Below are 23,878 nucleotides of genomic sequence, written 5' to 3'. Positions count from 1 at the left end.
GAGCATCTGGAAAAGATGCGCGAGTCAGGAGAGTCCACTTAAGATATGCCATGGCCCATTTCAAGGACGGTCCATTTTGATTGTGCTTTAACGTAGAGAGAGCCGTAAACGATCCACCACTCGTTACCTGACACGCGTAATTCTATCCTCCTGCTTCCACTGGCATTATACAGTCCTGAGAGCAAGAGAGATGGTTTGAAATCTTGCAATCGTCTTGTTCTTGGCACAGTATTTGACAAACCGAAAATCTGATAATCATGCATGCTGAAATTTAATAATATGAAAAGGGTAAGTAAGAAAGTGACACATATCTTGGATAGCCATTAGAGACAAGGAAATAAAGCTACCAAGTGGCATCTCAGGCAACCTAGCATATTAAATAAAATATCTGCAAGCATATCAATCATGCAATGTCAATAGGGAAACAATTATTTGCAGAGAATTTGTGCGTTTATCAACCAGCAATTGTAGGGGATTGAAATCCGAATATTTTAGAATCAAAATAAATTATTTATTTTAGCTATAAAAATTCATATTGAAAAGAATTGTATTGTCATTGATGTATTTATTTTATCATAAAATTGAAACTAGATTATCACAAATTACTAAAGATCTTGCTATGTTACATCAGTTGTAACATACAACCACCTAAAAAATAGTTTTTTTATACCTCTAATTGTTGTATACATGCAATCAAAGGGGTTGTGGAAACTGGAAAACTAATTTTTAGTGAGATGTAAGTTACAACTAATGTAACTTTGCAGCTCCCATTACTAAATTGACGTTAATTGATTATTGTCATCATTATTATTATTATAATCACTATATCAATAATAACAATTATTATTAGGACCATCATCATCATCATCATCATCATAATAATAATAAAAAGTATTAATTATTTTGATAATAGTAATTATTGTTGTTGTTTTCACTAAATTTTCGCTAAGATCTGATTCGAACCAATTGGGTGGTTCTCACTAAATGCAGTTCAAATCTGATTCAAACAAATAAAATTATATTTGAGGGAAGCTTGTGCTAACTTTGGGTTTAGGTGTATTTTTCTGATGCTTTCGACAGATGGTTTAGCTAAGGTACACTAGATGATGAGCTAAAACAATATGTACTGTGAGTTGAAGTGATCATACGAGGAAAAATAAGGAGAGTTCAGTGGAGCCATGTATAAGTTAATATAATGGGCTAATGAGAATTTAGAAGTAGCTCAGTTGTACTAGAGGAATAGTTAAAGTGGTCTCACATAATACTTAGCGTGACTGAGGTAGCCAAGATAAGCTCATAATTTTGACCTCAAATTGAAAATATAGTAAAATAAACATAAAAACGAAAAATGCACAATATTTACGTGGTTCATCATTTGACTTACGTCCACATGAGTAAATCATCACCAATCTGCCATATAAATGAAAAGTTAAGTAAGATTTTACATTATCCAAGATGAATAACACAAACTATATAGGTATATAGAGATGCCTGGTGTTGATAAAGATGAAGATGGTGAATAAAGGTATGAAGTGTGATAATATGGTAGAAAAGATGATTAAGGTAGAGAATAAACAAGACTTTCAAAAAAAGGTGAAGTGGGTGATGATCTAAAAGATGAAGCTGAAATACTAACTAGGCAACCCAAGAGGAGGGTGAATTGGGATTTTAAAAATTATCCTAGGCAAACCACACAACAATTTAATCTATTGCCTTAATCAAATTGAAAACAATAAATTCAATCATGAACAATATTAAAAGAGTAAGGGAAGAGAAAACAAACACAAGGATTTTTACGTGGTTCGGCAATCCCCGCCTACGTCCACGCCTCCAAGCACACCGGGCTTGAGGATTTCACTAAGCTAGCCTCCCAAGGCTTCAAACGCTTACAATTGACTTCCAAGGTGTCAATGGACCTTTACAACAAGAGATTATCCCCAATCTCTTAACCCAAGTGTATCCCAACACTTACAATCTTTTAACTTGATTTTACAAAAAAGATTACAAATGAATCTCTCTCACACAATATGTTTGATCACAAGTGAAAGCTCAATGTGTGAATGAATGAGATGAATACAAAGATTTAAAGCTCAATGAAAGTTGTATTCTCTATATTTTGCTCAATGATGATCGTTGGAATTCTTCTTGTTTGAATTGGATTGAGCTTATTTATAGTTGGAGCTGAAAAACTAGCCGTTACAAACTGTCTGCCCGAAAACGGTTCGCCGTTAACCATTAACGGTTAACTGTTTACGCTGGTCAAAGTTACCGTTGGACCAATTTTCAAATAAACGGTTAGCCGTTTAGGCTTACCCTTTCGCCGTTAATTTCCAGAGACCTGCAAAACAAATTTGGTTTAACCGTTCCTACTAAACGGTTCAAGGTTAGCAAACTGGAAATAATCGGTTAACCGTTTTCAGTAAACGGTTCACCGTTAGTTTCCAGAATCATCATTTTAACAATACTTTGCAGAACATGCTTTCTGGAAATTATCGGTTAGCCTTTTTTAAATAAACGGTTAGCCGTTTGCTACAGTGATTGCTACAGTAACCTGCACAGTGCACTATTTTTTGAAATTACAGTTTAACCCCAAAACTTTACAAAACTGTACTATAATCCAAAATGTTATGAAACTTTACAAATAGGTCCAATTTCAGAATTTCTAAGTAATGCTTTGTTAATCCCAAAACTTTCTGAAATTATGTTATAGCCCAAAATGTTATGACACTTTTCAAATAAGTCCTTCACCAAAATTTCAAGCAATACTTGTTTATTTCAAAGTTTTCAAAATGTTTCAATTAAACCATAAACTTTGAAAAACAACCAATTTCATAAAATCATTTTTCTATTAAATATGAAACATTTATAATGTGAAAATAATGATTCATTTAAAAAGAATGAAAACAATCAATTTCATAAAATCATTTTTCCATTAAATATAAAACCTTTATAATGTAAAAATAATGATTTATTTAAAAAGAATAAAAACAATCTAAGCTTAAAAGATATATCATTCTTAATCTTATTTGTTATCATCAAAATCAATATTATGGAAACATATATGTTAACAGAAGCGAGACATGGGGGAGGGAGGGAGTGAGAGAGAGAGAGAGAGACCCCTTTGTATGCATTAAATGAGATATTTATAAAGTGGAAGTTAGTAGTAAAAAGAGTGCATAAAAATTAGAGACTTAGGACTAGATGTCATTATCAGGTTGAAAAGAGAGAATGTTTTTAGAGAATTATATGTCATATTTAGGAAAAAAGAACAATAAACGAGCGTATTTTGCACTACGTTCGTTATTAGTCCAAAATATCATTCTAAATTTACTTTCAAACAATTATTATTATTATTATTATTATATTAACAATAAATAACTAAGAGTGGCAATAAAACCCCCCGGATCAGTTCTTGTTCGAACGCGACCAATCATGTCCCGGCAAAACTCGGACCGCATATATAAATAAAGTAGTTCCGGGTATTGAAATTTGGTACCCACACATTTCCAGGCATGGGCTCGGGTAGAAGACGAAAAACTCGGAATTCGAATCCGTGCTTGGTTTTTTAATAAGTTAAAATAAAAATATACATATAAGTATAACACATTGCCAAAATCCCAACGAACCCTAAAATCCCTAAACTAAGCAAACATAAGTGGTGCTGCTGGCTGCTGCTCCAACACTCCAAGCCATGGCTTTTCTTCATCTAAGATAAAATTACTTGCTGCCATTTGTCAAACCTTCATCCCTTCTTTGCCTCCAGCAACCATCACCAAACAACACTCCCAACCAGGCCATTCTTTCCTTCTACAAATCTTCTGCTTCGCAGCATCCAATCCCTCATAAAGTAACACTTTTTATTTCTTCTATTCTTTCCCTTTTGGGTTTTTTTTTGGTCAAATCCTTTTTTTTAAAGCACAAGAAACAAATCTTCCCACCTGGCCCCCCCTCCATTTCTTTTCAAGTAACAAAGCTGATGGTGAAAAGGGGGGCAGCCACAAGTTAAATTGACCTTATGTATGTTGGATGCTTATTTGGTGACTATTGTGCTATTGAATTGAACTTATGAATGTTGAATGTAATTGCTGCTAAATTTAAATATTTTGATACAGATTGAATGAATTTAGGTTCGAGACTGAATAAATTTAGGTAGGTTAGAGATTTAAATTATTGGTTTGGTACATTTTTTCTTTCGGTTCATATCTGGGTAAGAGAAGCTCGATTCAAAAACTCGTGCCCAGGAGGTGTCGGGCTTGACCCGGATCGGATGTAGAAAAATCGAGCACAAACCTGGGTACGCACATCTATTGTATCGATCCAGGCTGATCCCAGGCAAGTCAAAACCTGGCCTGGACCTGGTTTTTGCCAACCCTAACAACGACAGCAACAACAACAACAATAATAATTGTATTATTATTATTATGGGAGTAAAAAGGATTTTTTAATTTTCAAGAAAGGTACAAATATTAATCCACTTCTTATTTCTATTCTCCATTTTCATTCCCACTTCCTCTTAGAAATGAGTTTCCTATTCCACATTCTCAAATTTGTGGGGTTCACTCAAATTTCATTTTCATTACTCTTCTTTATTTTAGAAGAAGGTAAGTTTATAAATCACATTTTCTCATTCTCATTCTTATTCCCAATTAGTAAACACATAAAAAATTAGAAAGTAGAAAATAACAGCCCAAAAAGAACAAGCAAACAAATTAGCAATCATAGTGATACTAAAGCAGTTAGAACGTCAATGTACTAGTTAAATGATTAGACCTATGATTTGTTCCTATTAAGGTATCTGAATTGTACCATCACATCTTTATAAATAAGTACCTCTTATTAAATAAGTAATATTTGAATATTTGAATATAAATATAACATAAATTGATTTCAAATATCTAAATTGCACCATCCCATCTTTATAAATATAACTAAATGTTAGTAATTCACATATAAAGTAGTAGTATAATAAATAATTAAACAACGTTGCTCATGTTATGATATATATATATATATATACATCGTAGCATAGTAAATGATATTGCCCACTTCATGTTGAACACCACTACCATATCATTTGGTCTGGTCAAAAAAATTTCGCACTGGATTTCTTGTGTGCGTGTACATTGAACTATGGCCCTCAGCAGTAGAACATGTTGGAAAGTTACACGTGCATACATAAACGATGAGTTGCAGAACAACAGATTGACAGAATTTTTCAATTAGTTTGTAAATTGTATTGAAGAACAGTACAAGGTACAGATAACAGAACGTTTCGATTAAATGAAACTACATGAGGAAGCAAGACGTGTTTACTCTCAAAATTTTATAAATACGTCTTGTTCTCCTTTGGCTCTTCTAACAGACAATGTACACTCTTCATTTGTGCTTTTTCATAATCATCATCCTTTTTTTCTCCTATGCCCAGTGAAAGTAAAATAAAAAAAACTGATAAACAGAGAAAAAAGTTTAAAAGCATGTTGGCACCAAGTCCATTGTTGTACATGTTGAAGCCAGAGGAGGAAAATGGTGCCTGGCATGGTCAATGGCACTATCCGTTAGTGCCATCAAAACTTCCTTGGGCACTTTGTCGTCTTTTTTCTCTCAAGTTCTCTCCCCACATCTTGGCCTCGGCAACAGCTCTCTCTCTTTCTAAATCCCGGTTCAATATCCTAGCAGTTTCTCTCGGGGAGTCCTCTTTCTCAGACCCTTCTAAGTCCCACCTGCGTCCAGATCCTCCTCCCTCATCATTCTTAAATATCCTTGCTCCATCCCTGTTTCTTCTGTCATCCTTATCTCCAGCACCTCTATGGCTATTAGGATCATAGGTCTGGTTTGCCAAATAAGAGAGGGCAGTGACCACGTCTCCAATTAGAGGACGTGTGGCAGCCTGTTCTTGGATGCACATTGATGCCACAGCCAGCGCTTGGTAGAGACCCCTTATTGGATACCGCCCCTCAAGTCGTGGATCTGCTAGTTTTGAAAATTTTCTACGGTCATTGAACAATGGACGTGCCTGTATATGCATGAAACCACCAACATCAATCTTATCATTAACAATAAAAGACAGCCTTTTTCTGAACAAATTAAAGAAATAGCAATTAGCAAAACAGTAAAGTAAACTGCACTTGAAATAAATGTTTATAAATATATTACCCATGTGACAAGGTTCTGTTCTCCATGTGGTCGGGTACTGTCAATGGCTTTTCGTCCAGTAATCAGCTCTAAAAAGACTACCCCAAAACTATAGACGTCAGATTTCACAGTCAATTGTCCAGTCATGGCATATTCAGGAGCACAATAACCATATGTGCCCATAACCCTAGTGGACACATGTGACTTGTCTCCCACTGGACCAAGCTTTGCAAGCCCAAAATCAGAAAGCTTCGGATGAAATCCTTCTTCTAGTAATATGTTGGATGACTTAAAGTCCCTATAGATAACTGGAGGGTTTGCTTTATCATGGAGGTATTCCAAACCTTTGGCAGCACCAGCTGCAATCTTCATTCTTGTGTTCCAATCAAGTGCTTCCTTATCAGGTGGTAAATCTAAACAGGAACAATCAACAAATTTGTCAATAAACTTATATTCAATACATAACCTGCCTGGGTGAAAGGGCCAAAAAGAATGAATATGTTCATGAACATAAAACTAAATTTATTGCTACATTTGTGCGCAATAACTTTGCACAGTTTCATTAAAAACATGTAAAATGCTATCAAGTTTATCTTTTTGCTTTTCAACTCTTATGATCACTCATCCATCTACATTTGAAGCATAATGCTAAAAATTCAAAGCACGTGGCATCAGGCAGCAAGCAAGTGATCAACAAGATTAAAACATCTTCCTAATTGGCTATCCCTCCACCCCCCGACCAAAAAAAATAAAAATTGATTTATTAAATCTCAGTATCCAACTTGCTTCTAGTTATAACCACCGATACTGGTACCAACTTTTGCAAAACCAAATTCTACTTTTCTCTATACTACAGCATGTAGAGAACATCTGCAGCAAACAGGTTAATACAATTCATCTCCAAAGCACCTAAAAGCATAAGTAATGAGATGAAAAAATAAAGCTTTGATTACTAAAATAAGGGAACTAAAAATTTATCTTCAGATTTGGAACAATAAAAGAAGGATCTCAAAATAGCTAAAATTAGAATTAAGAATAGCTCTGAAAACTAAGCATTCTATAAACCCACAAAGGACAAGAATTAGCCCAACATAGAAAGGACAAGTATGAAGCAATTTTTTTTTTTTTGTCACCTTCTCAGCTTCACAGGCATAATATTCCCTTGAACATCTCAAACAGGCTAGTAAAAGGACTTCTGATTTTTATTTTTTATCTTTTTTAGGGTTGGGGGGGGTAGATGCGACACAAACTTACCATGAAGGTGATCTTCCAAGGATCCCAAAGGCATAAATTCGTAGACAAGAAGCCGTTGGTCCCCATCAGCACAATATCCAATCAAGTTCACTAGGTTAGAGTGATGAAGAAGGCTAAGCATGAGGACCTCCACAAGAAACTCCCTATTACCCTGAAGGCCATTTCTATCCAATTGCTTGACAGCAACGACCTGCAGAAGGCAAGAACGGTTACAAGAAATCAAAAACTTTTCAAACAAAAAAAGAAGCTACAGAAACAACTGAGGCATGTTACTGAAATTTCTCACTACAATTTGTCCCACAATTATCAATATCTAGTTGAAATTAGTATGATTTGCTATGTTTAATTTGATCGGTTACTTTTTTTTCCCCCAAAAAGACAAACAAAGAAGTAATTTGTCTAACAAAATGCATGGTTAGGCTACATATGGTTTTACATTTCTTCCAACTGAAAACAAGAGAACTAATGGAGCTAATGCAAATGTGTGGAGCAATAACAACCTCATTGAAAACACAAAACAAATATACACTAAATTTTAGCTAGGTTGTCATAAAATCAAGAGCAGAACTGAATAAAAATTCAGATTTTGAACAGAATGATGGATAATACAGCTCTGTTCTCCTAAGAAATCGACTATAACAGACAACAGTAAGCCTACTAAGTATTAATAACAGATTCTCAGGTATGAGCTCAAGAATTACATGATTGTTAAATGAAGATTATAAATTTCAAAATAATATAAATGCCACCAACGGTTTTGCGATTTAATTACCATGTATCCTTGTGATTCAGTAACCATAAACCCTAGTTCTTTTTTTTGGGGGGGGGGAGGGGGGGGGGGGGGGAACTAAACCCCAATTCATTATTACAATAGGTACTGGAAAATTATTGGGATCCATTCCACTGCCCAAGGACTTTGCCTCAAATTGCTACAATCATCATAACAGGTTCAACTTAGAAATTCTTACTCATCCCCTTTCTGTATCGGGATAAGTATGATTCCAAGATTGTTTATTTTGCTTGTAACATCCAAATCAGAATTTTCAAAGTTAAAGTAAACCAAACATAGGAGAATTTACCTGACCAGTGCTCTCAAGCCACCCCTTGTACACACGTCCAAATCCTCCTTCCCCTATGAAACTCTCTGGTCTAAAATTCTTTGTTGCAGCAGCAAGCTCACGAAATGTAAATGTTTGAGCAGCAATATTGACACCAGCCCCATCTTTGGGAAGGTGCAATTCCCTTTTCGAGACTCCATTACTTCTTGATCTAAGTCTGTCTCTTCCTACAAGTCAACCAAAACAGAGAATAACGGATCTGTATTTATTGTCTTATCAACACTAAGCAATCCGAGGACAAATATTAACCCCTTAAATTGTAAAAGACTAACAAGAACATAAATTCTACCACAACGGTAAAAAGAAGAAAGTGCAGTGATCCCATAAGAGCATGACCCAATTCATGGAGTGATGACGATACACTTTCACTACCATTTGTCCAATCATAGTTAGTTACAAGATAATTTCACAAAAACTGGAATTTTCTACTTACTAAATTAAACTTTAAACACATATAATTTGTCTTTCAATAGCTCAATTACAAATCAGATCAACCCAATTTATCAAATTCGTTAGGAGATCTCATTAATCAATTAATACTTTATCAAAAGAACCAACGGACTAATAATCCAAAAAGTACGAGAATGATACTATCTCCAAAATCTAACCATGATTATTGATGATACAGTGAAAAACCAAATAAACAAATTGAATAAAGCACTAAGATCAGTAACAAATCAGAGATACTCAGATCCGATCAATTTATTCCATAACTAAAAACACAATAATAAGAACAAAATACAGAAAAATAAATTAATTAATAAAGCAAATGAATAAAACTTACCAGAAGGCAATCTGGAAATGTTATTGGAGACCGTTGGTTGTCCTTGCTTTTGATCATCGGGTTCTTTCTCTGGATTCAACTTCTCATCTTCCCTCGAATCAAAACAAGGAAAACAACCCATCTCCCGAAATCAAACCCGCCACACAAAAAGGGAAAAAAAATAAAAATCAAATCTTTCAAATCCTTATAAAAAAAAAAAAAAAGCAGATTTTTTTTCTCACACTCAGACAACAGTTAATATTCCAAACAACAATCCCATCTGGGTACAAACCACCTTCACGATATATCCACTTAGCACAAAGCAAATGAATCCAACAAGAACAGAAGGAAATAAAAATAACTTTAAGCTGATAAAGGGTAAGAGTTTGTGAGCGAACGCAGAAAGCCGGCTCTGTCTTCGGCTTCGTTAGGACACTGTTTTACATACAGTCTTTATAACAATCTACAAAGTTTGACCATAATAATAAAAATAGAAACTTTCTTTCTTGATTTTCTCAAGCTTAAATATTTTTTTCCCTTAAATTTCTATCCCATCAAAGTAAAACACCCGAGCATTTACTACTAACTGATAATTTTTTAAACGATAATAACTTTGTAAAAAGGAAAACCGTGTACGTGTCAATTGGCGGGACTGGCGGAACACTCAAGGCATTTGGTCCATTTCTTACAAAACTGCCTTAGCTCTGAGCTTAATCCCTAATTATCAATAAAAGTTTCACATAATTAATGATAAGTTTTTTTTTTTTTTCTTCAGTCATGTTAGGTAAATGCAATGTAATTTCTCAATAGGGTTGCCTTCATATTTTGGAATTTGAGAGCCGAATTTGCCAAATGGATCCCCCAAATTGGAATTATGTCACAACAAAAGCAGAAAGAGATCAAAAGTTTCTGTATAATTGAACCCAACACGTGCTCCCCCTTTTTAAAGATTCTTCTTAGGGATTTACTAAATCAAATATATTAAAGATTATAGTAATTTTATTCATTAACCATTTTGGTTAGATTAGATCCCATATCATTATATTCCCAGCAAACTCAGCCCACCAAAAAATTTACGTGAATAAAATCATCAAGTGGGTCATTTTTGTTCTGCCACATTTGTCCGTTAAATTTTTTTTGGACTGCTAAACAATGTGCCATGACGTTTCAGTTGATAACACGCCACCGACAACAATCCAAAACCAAAAGCACATACAATGCACACACTGTCTGGGAGTGTTTCAGATTCTTTTTTAACAAGAAAACGGGCAAATTTGAAAGATTCCAGAACCTTGATAAATTCCGTTTCTTGTCGTTCTATTTCATGGAATTTGGATAAATTGTTTTCGCTCATTTGAAAATTATCTTGTAATAATAAATTTTACAAATTAAATTAATAGCATATCAAACTCACTTTTATATATATATAAAAAAAAAAAATCCCTCGACCATGAACAGTCAAACATAAATTTCATAGCATTCACACTTTGGAAATCACTACGAGGCAGCCACACCACACCCTTCCATTTTGGAAAGGGACGCATATCACAACATTCAGCTACGCTTTTAATGCTTAAGGGATAATACACAATACAAATTTCCTTTTAATTTGATGTTGTGTGCCCAATCGCTACACTTGCGGCTTCTCTATTAAGGATCCAAGTTCCAGCCACATGTAACTTACTTCTCTCACATGAACAATAATATAGTAATGAGGCCGCATAATTTTTGTAAGAAAAGGTTGTAACTTATCATTTGTCCTCTATTAATCCATTGGTGAGATCAATCTCACACGCACATAAAATTAAAATAATAAAGTGTTGCGATATACAGTATTTGATGTCATTAAAATAAAAAAAAAATCTAATAAAAAGGATTCCATGTTTCTATTTTGGAAATATAAAGAAAAACATTAGGCTCTTTTTTTTTTCTCTAACCCATATAAACTTTTCGTGGTTTCACGTACACGGAATTTTGCCACTTTGGATTGATTCTAATTCATCCAGATGCCCACGTGTTCACCGTTGGTTTGGACTTTGGTTTGGAATCGCTGAATGTTGGATTTTTTTTTTCAAATTAAAGTTCGAGCAGCAAAATAAGAAAAAAAAAAAAAAAACTAACATGCATGGCCGAAAATCAATTTAATATTGGTGCTGGTGGCAAAGATATGAATTATTTCCTCTCTGAAAGATTTAAATCCCATTAGAATTCAGTGAATGGCTTCAATAGAAGTGCAAGCTGACTTTAAATAAGTAAAAATATCAAGTTGCATGATGATATGCGTAGGCCACTCATGATTGCTAAAAAAGCTCAGTCCACTAGGGACGGTGGACATTAGGTCGATGCATCTGTGATTTTTTCTCTTTTCTCTATTGCTTTCACCAAATTTAATCTTTTAAAGCTTAATATTCGTGGCTGCTAAAAATCAAAACATACGTAAAGTTAAAATAGAACGAGCATCAACATAATTTGCATTGCCCTAAAGGTATATAAAGAGTGCTTTCAAGTAGTTTCATTTGAATGATTATTCAAATTCGAACATTGAGAGATGAAAAGTTAACCACCCTTCCATCTTTATAAAAAAAAATTAAATTAAATAAGTTGAAGTTAAGGTCACATTTTAATGATAAAAGATAATTTTTTTAACGCTCATGTCCTGGGTTCGAAGTTCAATCTTTAATGAGTGGATGAGTTAATAATATATATTTTTTTTTTTTTGTTTAAACCATCCGATTTCCGGCGACCGCATTGAGCCCCGACTAATTCAGATTCGGGGTGTAGTCACAGTTAAGACTCTTTACCCCTCCCAAATGGTGTGTTTAGAGTTAATAATATTTTTTAAAAAGTTATTACTATAATTTACATCATAAACTCTGGGGTTTTAAATCTTTCAGGTTATAACTTTTTAATTATTCTTAAATAAGTTTATAATTTTCTTAAGCATATAGAATTTGAAGAGAATCCTAATTTCAAACTTCATCTCATGCCGCAATAAATTTAAAAAAATACATGGACAATTTTCTTATTACTGTTGTGGTTATATTCAATTTCCTCCGCTAGATTGCTTTGTTTTAGGAGAAAAAGGAAAAAAGAAAAAAAGAACAAATGTTATGTAACAATTACGATTGCTCAACAAATAATACCAACAATCTACTCATCCACTTAGACACCTATACATAGCCGCAAATCAGTTAAATCTGCTAACTGGACAAACATTTATTATGTAATGATAATCATTTTTTTAGCGAGTCACCATCATCATTGTTTTCATAAAGTCGATCTATTAATAATACATCGTTGTCACGGTACGCGGAATCATCCCTAAGCTGTAAAGTAATGAAACAAAACCCCAAGTTGGATGCCAAATCAAATGCACCAACTTGATCCATAACCGATATTAAAAAGGAAAAAAATAAAAAAAAAAATCAAACCTTTCTCAAATTAGAGTGTTGATTTGATTTATTCATGAAAACACATTTTTTTACTTTTAAGGCAACCCACATTCCTTATTGGGCTTAGATCATGAGTCAGTGGGCCTTAATCTGGGCCCTTTTAAATATCCACAGCCTTACATTACGAGTGATCACGCAACGACTGATCGGCCATCGCATACCCGATTTGAAGGAATTTTAAAATATATTAAAAGTATTATGTCAATTTTATAATAAAAAATAATATTATACGATGTGTTTATTTATTTTTTTAAAAACTAATATGAAAGTGGGAGCAATATTAAATTATTAAACCTCTTGGATGCATCATAAACTTAGTGCCCGAATTGAAGGTTCGTAGGAAGCACACAGCTAGGTCAATGGTCAACCACCCACGATCACCTCACAAAAATTGAACGGCCCGAAACAAAAGAATAAGAACAACAGTATCCTGTACACGTTCCGTTGGAAACAAGATTATACTAACTAATTAGTTTAACATAAAAAAAGAAAAAGAAGGTTATCAACAAGCCTCCCTGATCTGCGCTATGATTATGCACGTCCATTATTGTTTTGTTCGAATGAAACCTCGTCTTTTCTTTTAACAGACGAAAAAGAAACTGAAGAAAAATTTGCTGAAACTTGAAGTAATTCATGGAGAAATTCTTAGCTAATTTAGACAGCTCTGGTAGTTTTGCAAAGAAAAAGAGTGACAATGCGGGTCACCATCATATTCATATCAGGCACACATCAGATAGCATTGATATTGGAAAATCAGACGGCCAGGAGAAGGTTGATCAACAGAACGGATCATCAAATGATGGGCACCTACCACAAGAGGCGAGCCTTCCTGATCAGTTTTTTGAAGAAGTTGATCGATTTGTCAGCGATGATCATGGATCAAAAACATCGGAGATTCCAAAATGTATTGATGTTTCATTTTACAAGATGGTTGAATCCATGATCGTTAAGTATGAATCTAAAGAAACTAGCTCGGCTAAGTTCGGACAAAATGAAGAGCAAGACGCACTGTTTCTAGAATCTTTGAAATGCATTTCAAAGCTGATTAATAAGATAACTACTGATCAATTCTCTTCAAGATCCAGTAATTTGTTATCGTCTTTAAACAACGCAAGCATTGTTTTACATCGAGGCATGTCATTGTTAGACGAAGAGTTTCGGTTGCTTTTGGATCAGAGACGAATCGTTTTGGATTCAAAAACCCCAAAGACTCCGAAACATTCATCGTTTAACTTCAGTTCTCAATCCAGTCAAGATTCAGATCGCTGTTTGTTACCCGACAGTACTGAATCCAACGAAGACGAGGGATTCCCAAATTTCTCGACGGAAGCAATATCAAACATGAACAAGATTGCCACGGCCATGGTTTCGTGTGGTTACGAGGCCGAATGTTGTATGGCTTACACTTGCTTCAGGCGAAACGCGTTCAGAGAAGTGCTTAACAAGCTAGGGTTTGATAGTATCACAATCGATGATGCTCATAGAATGCAATGGGAATCACTCGAAAGGGAAATCGGTTCATGGATCAGCATCTTCAAGCATTGTTACAGGAATCTGTTCCCCGGCGAACGCAAGTTCTCCGATGCCATCTTCTCTGAGTATCCGTCAACATCTCAAAGACTCTTCAGCGAACTTGCGGCCGCAGTGATCACGCCGTTTCTAAGTTTTTCGGAAGTTATCGCATTGACAAAGCGTTCAGCTGAAAGATTGTTCAAGTTCTTGGACATGTGCGAGACCTTGAACGATCTACTCACAACCATCGATGACTCGTATTCCAAAGAAATTTCCCAAGATTTGACATCAGAGATAGCAGTGGTTAAATCCCAGCTGGCTGAAGCGGCCGCGAGCATCTTTTGCGAGCTTGAAAACTCCATCAAGAGTGATCAAGGCAGAACCCCGGTGCCCAGCGGACAAGTTCATCCGTCAACTCGTTACACAATGAATTATTTAAAATACGCTTGTGAATACAGGGACACATTAGAAGAAGTGTTTAGATTTCACCACAAAAACGAAGGATTCGATGATGCGCCGAATCAGGAAAATCACGACATCAACGAACATCTAACCGAGATGCCTAACGATGATGGGACGCCGAAGAAGTCTCCGTTCGCAATTGAGTTGATAGCGGTCATGGATTTGCTTGATGCAAATCTAGAAATGAAGTCCAGGCTGTACAGGGACCCAGCGTTGCGTTACGTTTTTCTGATGAACAACGGTAGATACATTTTACAAAAGATCAAAGGTTCCAATGAAATCCACAATATGATGGGTGTCACGTGGTGCAGGAAACGGTCGACTCAACTGAGGCAGTACCATAAGAATTATCAAAGGGAAACGTGGAGCCGAGTGCTGCAATGTATTAGCCATGAAGGGTTGCAAGCTAATGGGAAGGTGGTTAAGGCTGTGTTGAAAGAGAGATTTAAAAATTTTAATGCATTGTTTGAGGAGATACACAGGACACAGAGTACGTGGGTGGTCAGCGATGAGCAGCTTCAATCTGAGCTTAGGGTTTCGATATCGGCGGTGGTGACTCCGGCTTACCGGTCATTTGTCGGAAGATTTAAGCAATATTTGGAAGGGAGATCAATGGATAAGTACATTAAGTACCAGCCGGAAGATATTGAGACGTTGATTGATGAATTATTTGATGGAAATCCAATGTCTATGGGGAGGAGAAGAAACTGATCATAGGTATTTAATCAAGAACTAATCGTCTCAAGATTATATGGTGGCGATTGTTTCGTTCCATTCATTTCATGCATAATTTTTGTGTTTTGTCTTTTCATTTATTTTCGACACAACCAATTTAGTGCATCTATTTGAATGCGATCGTGTAATTAATGACAAGAAATTTTGCGATACCTCATTTGGAATATAACAGTGTACTTACGTTATTATTGTAGCAAAATTTGTAACATTTTTTAGATTTATTAATGGGAGGGGATATTTTAACTTAACATTTTGATTTAAACGTAAACATCAAAATCTAGCTATTCATTTGCTTCGATCAAGGGACTGATATCATTACTTATATATGGCACTAAAATTCTATTAAATATAAGACAAATTTTGGACAAGAAACAGAGAATCTTGACTTTTCTTCTTTTAAGTTTTAATACGCCACATCAGCTTTTTTTGTTTTCTGAATCATATGTTTAATAAAATTATTAATGCCATATAAGTAATTATATCAGTCATTGGATTAAACCAAACGAATGGCCAGATTTGATATCTAGATTTAAGTCAAATTCTTAAGTTAAATAATCCTTTCCTTTTATTAACTGTTGTATTTATGTGTGCATAGTAATCTAATGACGCCCAAAATATTAATGGCTACCCAATTTTTTCCACACTTATGTGAGCTCTATTCAAATTCTGAACTTCTTATTTTTATTTATTTTACCAATTCTAAACTTCCCGACACTTGCAGAAGATTTTCAAGCATTACCTTTACAATTATATTTTGACTTTGCACATGACAACCATAACCTTCAAAACTATAAAGAAATTGGTAAAGCAACTTGATTTTTTGGTCACCTACCTACCTCTTTCAAGATTCAGATATAAGATAGCCAGTTAGACCAAGTCCTGGGGGCCATTTAAATAAAACTTCATTGCTCTTCATGCATCAAATTTGGAGGTGGGGGTGGGAAAATAACCTGATCTAATTAAACCCGACCTGACCCAAAAAATTTAAATTTGAATTGAATGCGGATGAAGATTCTACCATGATCAAGCCATATCGTGATCAGAACTGAAAATTTAAAGAAATCAAAGCACATACAAACACAAGTTTCCAATCCAATATGAACTACATTCGAATCGAATCGAATCGGATAGGATTACAAGTTCGGATTACTTTTTTTTTCAACCTATTAACTCGAAACCCAATCGGGTTGATCTGAACCGAATTTACCCATCCTAATTGCAAGATATAACTAAACCAAGACTTCAATTATAAGTTTTAGTCTTTGTTTTTATTTTTTATTACATTATAATAACCGTAAAGTTATTAATGTTTATAATAAAAAAATATCTCTCTCTTCTAAAATAGAGTATCATCTCAAAACCTTTTTTTTTTTCTTGAAACAATGGTTTATCATTCATTTGTTAGATAATTTTCATAAATATTGAGTTATGTGTTATATTGATTGTCTACTTATATTGTTTATTTTAATTATGGTATTGAAGTCAGTACCATATAATTTGGGCAAGTGATTTTCAAATTGCTTTAATTGACTACAAGGGACTAAGATCTTATTTGACATTGAGGTCTTATTCCTTTTAAGCTATGTTTGTTATGGAAAAAAAATAGTAATTAGAAAATAAAAAATTATAATATGTAATAAATATAAATTTTAAATAATAATTTTGATAAAATTATTAAAGATATAATAAATTTTTTATTATACAAGCGAAAAATTATATTAACATAGCTTCCAAGTAGGAATGGCAAAAATCCCCACGGGGACGGGTACCCTCGGGGATTTTCCCCATTCGGAGAGGATATGGGGATAATTTCATACCCAATTTCTTATTCGGGGAGGGGACGGGGAAATTTTTTTACCCAATTTCTTATTCAGGGAGGGGACGGGGATGAGGTGGAATCCCCATCCCCTACCCATTTCCCCATTTTAATTTTTAATTTAATTTTAATTTTTTAAAATTACTAGTAAATAAATTATAAAATTTAAATTATAAAATTATAAATATTGGTAAAAATAAAAATATCAAAATATTTATATTATTAAACTTTTAGGCCTAATTAGCTAATTAAAGTTCTAAATTTTTATTTAGGACATTAAAAAGACCGAGTAGATTCTATTAGCCAAACATTTTTTTTAATTTTGATATTCTTTAAATATTTTAAACTTAAATCTATTTTTTATTTAATTTTAGATGTTATAATTGCCCACAGCGAATCACAATTTTAATATCTAATCTAATCTAATCTAATATTTATTTTTGATTTGCTCCGATTTAACTATTGTGTTGTAAAGGGAATAGTCCACATTTATAAAGTGCCCACGCCACCATTGAAAAAGTTAATTTTGAATCTAAATTCGATTTTATTTGTAACAATTTTGTATTAGACTATTAATTTGTTCATGATAGTTTGTAAAATAAGTTTGTATCCCTTGCATGTTGCGTTACTTACTAATTTAATGTATGTGACTTTTGTAATAGATATTAATGTAAGATATATTTCGAACTTTACTTTTATTTGAATTTTTTATTTTAATATGATTAACTCAAAATCGAAAAAAAAAAATGTATTAGTTATTCGGGGATCGGGGAACCTCGGGGATCCCCTGTTATTATTCGGGGAGGGGATGGGGATTCTCTCAAGTAATTCTGACGAGGACGGGGAGGGGATGGGGACATACGTAAAATATCGGGGATGGGTACGGGGAGATCGGTCCCCTCCCCTCCCCTCCCCCATTGCCATCCCTACTTCCAAGATACACCAGGTAGTGTTTACCAAATATTTTAACATTATACCTTAAAAGTTACAGCTGTTCAAACTCAATTCCAAATGCACCCTAAAACTAATATAGATTTTGCATACCCCACCTGTCTTTTATGTATAAAACCCTATTATTTTCCAATTAATAAATTTCAGTTCTCCTTTCTTTTTGTCGTAAGATTTATATATGTTCTACTCTCAAAAGTATAAAAACAAAATCTTCAACAAAAAATCTTTGGCGCTTACAATAATTTCTTTGTAATTTTAATCAATATTATTAAGACAACAATACAGATGTCATTACTCATTAACACCAGCCAAGAGAGGAAGAACAAGAGAAGCTAGCAACAAGCAAAGGCAGAAAGAAAGCAAAAGAAAATAATAATTGGACAAGAATCTGTCACCAGTTATAAATATTTCGCATCTCGGCCTCTCACTTTCATTTTTTCTTCAAGTAGAAGCAGGTTGGAATCAATCAGACCAGGCGGTATTCACCGTTCGGTCTTAAACACACCATGTCCGATTAATGCATAGAAAGGTCAACTCTTTCTATACACTTTACCATAATAATTAATGCATGCATATGAAATGAAAGCTTATACGACGACCGTGACTCCGTGAGTATTTATTTATAGAAAAGAAATCAGAACGGGCTCAGAGTCTCTGATACGTGTACTGAGATCTGCTAAAAGGGTAAAAGTAAAACTTATGGTCGGATCTAACCCGACCCAAGATAGAATGCAAAGATCCTGATATCCCGCCGGTATTCGGCGCAGCGGTATCCCGCCGCCCTTAAATAGGCCCTTGTGGGCAGTGCTGCAGGCCACGCCTTGGCATCCTTTTCACAATACCCACTGCCACCTTTGTCTCTGCTTTAGCCCAACAAGCCTAAACAAGCTACATGCAATTAATTACAAGTTCTTAGTCTGATGTATATATTCTCTTCATCGGACTCACAGCCAGAGGATGGGTCTACCTACCAAGTAATATAATTTTATTCACTGGATTTGATCGAGTAGCGTTTAGTTATGTACTGGAAAAGGTACTCAATTTTTCGTTAGGGTCCAATCACACTGGCTCAATAATTAGCTATATATAGTGCGTAATTATTTTCACCATCCCCGGAAGATGCACACAGAGCAACCTCTAATGGGTTTCTTTTCTTTATGACATTTTTGGGCTTAAAAATGATTATCAGTATACCAGCTGGAAAGTTACTGCTTTTTATCTTCTCGATGGGCACCGAATTAAGGCATTGTTGAGATTTATCAGGCGAAGTTACCGAGTGACGAGAGCACCTATTACCCGGGATGGCAAATGGATCGATCAATAACGGATATTCATAATCATAATATATGATCGACGTGGACAATAATTCTTACCCAACGGATATCTATTTTAATCAAAGTTAAGTTTAAAAAATTTTAATTCTGTAAAATTAAAAATGAAAAATGTAATAAACAAACAATTGTAAAAATAACAAAAGTAGACAAATACAAAAGTGTCCTCAACTAAAATATTTATTGTCAAACATACCCTCACAACAAAATAATAGAATTAATTTTAAGAAATTTAGAAAAACATTCACCGATGACACCGTTCCATCGTTAGAACCACCGCTACCCTGTCACAAATGAGGAAACTTCATCCAGTGTTGACTGCTGACATAAACAGATTGAAAGTTTTATGATCTATGCAACTGTGGAAGCAATAAACAACAATCACAGAGAATGAAGGTACACGTTGCGCAAACGTGCGGCGACCACATTCTTTGCGAGGCTCATGTGCTTCCGTCATTTGCTATTTTTCAAATCCCACACCAGTTTTAGATAGATATACAAATTAAATTTAATTAGCTTTTAAAATTAATGATTTTAGGAAATATAAATAAAAATAAACAAGAACTTCTCAATGTAATACATCATTAATTAACTTTTATTATATTAATATGTTATATTATTTTTGAATTTAAAAACAAAAACTTAATGTCACTAAATATAAATATGGACATATTTATTATGAATAATTATGAATTTACATATACATAGGTAATTTTCATATCCAATTGAATATTTGTCATCCATGTTTATTACTTCAGAATTAACAAAGAAAACTTTGACTATACAAAATGGTGAATCTATACGAGAGTGGGGTTTGAACCCCTTACCTTTCTTAAGGAGTGAAAGTACCAAACTACTCACACCAACTAACTTTAGTTATTATATTTTCATATTTGTACATTAAAATATACGTAAGTTGATACTATCACATAAAGAAGGCACAAAGAAATTCTCTTGATTTTTGAATTTGCTCAGCCTTTCTATTTATCATCATTCGGTCAATAAAGCGAGAATATATATATCGAAATGAAAATTCATATAAAGCTTATGCGCTTTTGTATTTTTGATTCCATAGTCGTAGATAGTATCGTAAGACAGAGACCAACTCATGTTCTTTGACCACCTAAGTGATCAGTTGTCAAATCCAAAGACCCACTTGATGAAGGATCATGATGATTATACACACACACCCATATATACACACATATATATACATATACATATACATATACATATACATACACATATACATACACCCACACACACACACACACAAGTTAACGTTGAGAATCGAACCAACAAGAGAAAATTGAAGAAAAGAAAAATTACAAATTAAAGGACTTAAAAGCCTTAACTCTTAACATGCGCGGTGTAAGGGCGGGTCACGTCAGAAACAAAGAAATCTTAAGTTAATCCAAATATAATAATCCCGAAAACCGACAACGAGGACGAAAAAAGGCGTCTAAAAAATGCCTTCCACTCTCAGGCCTTTGCCATTTGCCAAGCCTGAAAAAGCTTGTTCCCATGTCCCCCCCCAAAGTTTCTGAAGATTTTGCATTTTCATTTTTTAACTTGCTTGCTCTCCACTCTCCAGAGTCGACAAAATCTCCCATAGCCGCCTTCTGAAACTGACATATTAATTTGCTCCCACCTTTTGAGTGTGTGTTTAACCTTAACGTAGTGCCGGTGTCCTCTCTCTATCTCCGCTCTCCCAGACAACAATCCTTTTAAAGCAAATTTCACTAAATCCTTCTACGCACGCGCTGCGACAGCAACAGACAAACTTCTCAATATTACCATTATACCACTCCGCCACAGCCCCCACCCCTACACACACACACACACACACACACACACACACACATACACGTACCCCTTCCCATTTGCCACAATATATATTGATATCATCACAAGACAACACAAGTCATAAGCAGTAAGCACAACCCAATCGAATTCATTTTCTCTTACTAGCTTGTTTGTCTCAAGAGAGGAAAAAAAGAAGAAGAAGAAGAAGAAGAAGATGCAGTTCCAACAGTTGCGGAGGGAGGAGACTTGGGGGTATTACATGATGCAGGGGGGTTCGAGGTCGAGGTCGGGGGGAAATATGCCTAGAGAGGAGCCGATGGAGAAGGTGGCACGGGTGGCGTCGGAGAGTGCTGTTGTGATATTCAGCGTGAGCAGTTGCTGCATGTGCCACGCTGTGAAGAGGCTCTTTTGCGGAATGGGCGTCAACCCAACTGTGTACGAAATTGATCACGACCCCAGAGGGGCTGATATTGAGAGAGTTTTGATGAGGTTGCTTGCTAACTCCTCTGCTGTTCCTGTCCCCGTTGTCTTCATTGGTGGCAAGCTCATTGGTGCCATGGACAGAGTCATGGCCTCTCATATTAATGGCACTTTAGTCCCTCTTCTCAAGGAAGCTGGAGCTCTTTGGCTCTGATTCTGAATTTAATTTCTTTATTTATTACGATGATATTCAAATTTTAACTTTTCTTTTTTCCTTCTCTCTCTCTATTTAGTAATGCGAGATAAGATAAAAGCTTAGTTAGTCACATTGCAATGCGGCTTAATTATTATTATATGCAACTACTACTGCAATGGTTATCAAATGGAGTAATGTCATTAATCTCTCCTTTTTGTGTAGATAATCTAAGGTTTTAACTGTAACTAGGTTTCTTAATTTTGTTGCCCTTTAGTTGTTAATCTGCAGGACTAGTTGGTGTTTTGCGTCCACGAGTCTCGTCTTGTTCATTGTTAGAGACAGTCAATGACCACGAGTATTGTTATGATGAATAGGAAAGGAAAAAGGTGACCGGTGACTCCCCCACGTATCATATCTAATCACTGACAGTCACGTAAGCAACATGAGTGAGTGATTAGACTGATTTCAATTTGGGTTTTTGAGTGTGGGAGTGGGCGACATTCTTGGCATTGCATTGCGTCCTCCTCTTCCTCTAGACAATTACAAGAAGTTGTGTTTCTGAAACCAAAAGCAAAAAACCACACCACAGTTGTCCAGAGAATACAATGAAAGCGGGATTCTCACTTGGATGGCCCATCAGAATAAGCAACTTCGATTGATACAAGGGAGTTGCTATTCCGCCCCACCTTTTAATTTTTAGCCCTTTTATTATGACTGAAGGTTTGATGGGATTATATACTAAGAATTGGGCCATCCAAGTGAGAGGTGTCGTGAGTAAGTAATGAGCCCAAACTTTTGGGCTTTCAGAGGGTGGATAGATATATGCCAATAGAGTAAGTCATGCTTTTCACACCTCTTAAAAGTGTTGGAGTTCAATTCAAAATTAAAATATCTTTACAATTTAATTAAAGCTTTTATCATCTTCGTCCGCGTCTTCTTCATCAATTCTGAAATTATGTTATCAAAATTTCTTTCTTAAATTCTTAACCTCTTTATTACTTCTCAAAATTTTCCATCGATCAAACACAACTTCTTTATGACTTGGTTTTATGAGCTTGAATTTAGTTTAATTTTACGTTCTGTTTAGTAATTGCAAAATGGAAATCGGATAGATGCTAAACCTCGACTCTTAGCCACGCAAATATTGTTAGTTCGGAGAAAAAGGATCAAAGCTCCACAATAATTGCACCAATTTGACTGAACACGATAGCCCAAGCAGTGATCATGGCTGCACTGCAATTGAATAAAATAAAAAATGCCTACAATAGTACATTATTTAAGCATTTGCTAGTACTAAAACCGACATCACCACATAAGAAACAAACCTTCAGGTTGGAGCAGAGCAGCACTTGAGATTTTACATATTATATTCAAAATAGCCTACCTAAGTTATGATAAATCCAAGAAGATCAAGCTTTGCTTAGTTTCAGTCTTTGCTTTTTAACCTTCTTTCCTTATGTGAATGAAGTATAATCAGGGATACTCTGAAATAGATATCTATGCATAGGTATAGGTATATGTATATGTATATCTGTCCCACTCGTTGTCGGTTCAATTCAACCCGTGACATAATAGTTCCCACTCTGGTGATGGGGATTATAAGAATCCCTGAAACTGACTCATAGCTGATAATTTCACCAATCAAGTTAATTTCCGCGGGCCCAAGCCCGAGCCCAGCTGCCCCGCAAAAGGAGAAAAATTTGCAATCGAAATTGGATCTTGAATGCTTTGCTAATCCAATAAATTCGGAAGCCTTGAATGAATATCTCCACAACGCCCACATGCCTCGATTCAATTAAAGTGACAGGCATATGACCATTACTTGCTTTCTGCCTATACAACTAGTTTTACAGAGGAGATTCATCTTGAATTTTATTTATAAATGGATTCTCAACTCCCACCAAACTCCCAGAATAAGCACTAGAAAATC

The 23,878-nt window shown here is 34.9% G+C and overlaps 3 protein-coding genes across 3 annotated transcripts; 2 read left to right on the top strand and 1 right to left on the bottom strand.

The window, feature by feature from the left end:
* Nucleotides 1-5,127: 5,127 nt before the first annotated feature.
* LOC18044686 (serine/threonine-protein kinase PBS1) lies at nt 5,128-9,751 on the bottom strand. The gene is made up of 5 exons (XM_006438756.2): nt 9,289-9,751; nt 8,466-8,671; nt 7,387-7,576; nt 6,154-6,545; nt 5,128-6,013 (listed from the first exon to the last, which is right to left on the bottom strand). The coding sequence occupies exons 1-5, from the start codon at nt 9,407-9,409 to the stop codon at nt 5,549-5,551; spliced, it is 1,374 nt and encodes a 457-aa protein (XP_006438819.1). The 5' UTR covers nt 9,410-9,751; the 3' UTR covers nt 5,128-5,548.
* Nucleotides 9,752-13,352: 3,601 nt separating this feature from the next.
* On the top strand, nt 13,353-15,404 carry LOC18044685 (exocyst complex component EXO70B1). Its single transcript, XM_006438755.1, has one exon. The coding sequence runs from the start codon at nt 13,353-13,355 to the stop codon at nt 15,402-15,404; it is 2,052 nt and encodes a 683-aa protein (XP_006438818.1).
* A 6,241-nt stretch (nt 15,405-21,645) lies between these two features.
* Nucleotides 21,646-21,966, top strand: LOC18044684 (glutaredoxin-C5). The gene has a single exon (XM_006438754.2). It carries the CDS (start codon nt 21,649-21,651, stop codon nt 21,964-21,966), a length of 318 nt encoding a protein of 105 aa, XP_006438817.2. The 5' UTR covers nt 21,646-21,648.
* The last annotated feature ends 1,912 nt before the right edge of the window (nt 21,967-23,878 follow it).

This window comes from Citrus clementina, unplaced genomic scaffold, assembly GCF_000493195.1.
Source record: "Citrus clementina cultivar Clemenules unplaced genomic scaffold, Citrus_clementina_v1.0 scaffold_4, whole genome shotgun sequence".
In the NCBI taxonomy this organism is placed as follows: Eukaryota; Viridiplantae; Streptophyta; class Magnoliopsida; order Sapindales; family Rutaceae; genus Citrus; species Citrus x clementina.
Note: the sequence above shows the minus strand (reverse complement) of the source record. Positions and strands in the feature narration are given on the sequence as shown.